Raw genomic sequence first — 875 nt, 5'->3', positions numbered from 1 at the left:
CCAGCCGGGTGTACCACGACGGCTGCCTGCGCCGCATGGGCTACCTGCAGAACGACAGTGCTGTGGAGGTGACAGAGACAGCACACACCGAGACGGGATGGAGCTGCTACTACTGCGTGAGTACCCAGGGTGGGGGACACCAGGCTTCTGCTGGGTGGTGGGTGCTCCCTGGGGAGCTGTGTCCCGTGCAGATATGAGCAGGGTCCCATATGGCATCTGGGGCGACAGGGGACCTGCTGCTCCCCAGCTCCTGTTGTCCACCTTGGCCGGAGACACTGGAGGGGAGTGGGCCTTTGCCACCTCCCCTCCCCAGCAGCCAGCCCCACCAGCACCTTGGCAGGGGATGTGACACCATGGGACATGCTCCTGGGGACATGAGGAGCCATGGTGGAGCTGAAATGGTGCCCAAAGCCCAGGAGTGTAAAGCCACCCCACTGCAGCACCCCTGGGTGACACAGCACGCTGTCCCTCTCTGCATGCCCACACCCACTCGTACTCACGGGATCGTGTGCTTTCACGAGCACCAAGCCCGGTGCCTCTGCCCCACGGCTCTTCTCTGTCCCCTACCCCAGGACAATCTCAATCTCCTGCTGACAGAGGAAGAGATGTACAGCCTGATGGAGACCCTGCGGCACTGCAAGATCATTCCAGGTGAGGACCCTCCATGCAGCAGGTCCCAGGCAGTTGGGGGAAGCTGGTCCCCCCTCCCTGGGTGCCACACAGCTGATCTGTCCCCCACAGAGACCTGCCTGACCCTGGACGACTTCCTGCACTACAAGCACCTAGTGCACAAGCAGCAGTTCGAGCGGCCCATGGCTGAGGCGCAGGAGGAGCAGGCAGCCCTGCAGTTCTCAGCCCTGGACCCTGACAAGAAG

The 875-nt window shown here is 63.0% G+C and overlaps 1 protein-coding gene across 1 annotated transcript in view; it reads left to right on the top strand.

Annotated features, from left to right (window-relative positions):
- Nucleotides 1-4: 4 nt before the first annotated feature.
- Nucleotides 5-875, top strand: part of PHF24 (PHD finger protein 24) — a gene marked incomplete at both ends in the record, with an annotated part of 2,133 nt that continues 1,262 nt past the window's right edge. Inside the window, 3 exons of the mRNA XM_010176204.1 lie at nucleotides 5-116; nucleotides 573-651; nucleotides 742-875. Coding sequence (XP_010174506.1) covers nucleotides 5-116; nucleotides 573-651; nucleotides 742-875 — 325 coding nt within the window. The remainder of the gene's footprint in view (nucleotides 117-572; nucleotides 652-741) is intronic.

The sequence above is a fragment of the Antrostomus carolinensis genome, unplaced genomic scaffold (assembly GCF_000700745.2).
Source record: "Antrostomus carolinensis isolate BGI_N321 unplaced genomic scaffold, ASM70074v2 scaffold43640, whole genome shotgun sequence".
NCBI classification, from domain to species: domain Eukaryota; kingdom Metazoa; phylum Chordata; class Aves; order Caprimulgiformes; family Caprimulgidae; genus Antrostomus; species Antrostomus carolinensis.
This window is presented reverse-complemented; position numbering and strand designations above follow the sequence as displayed.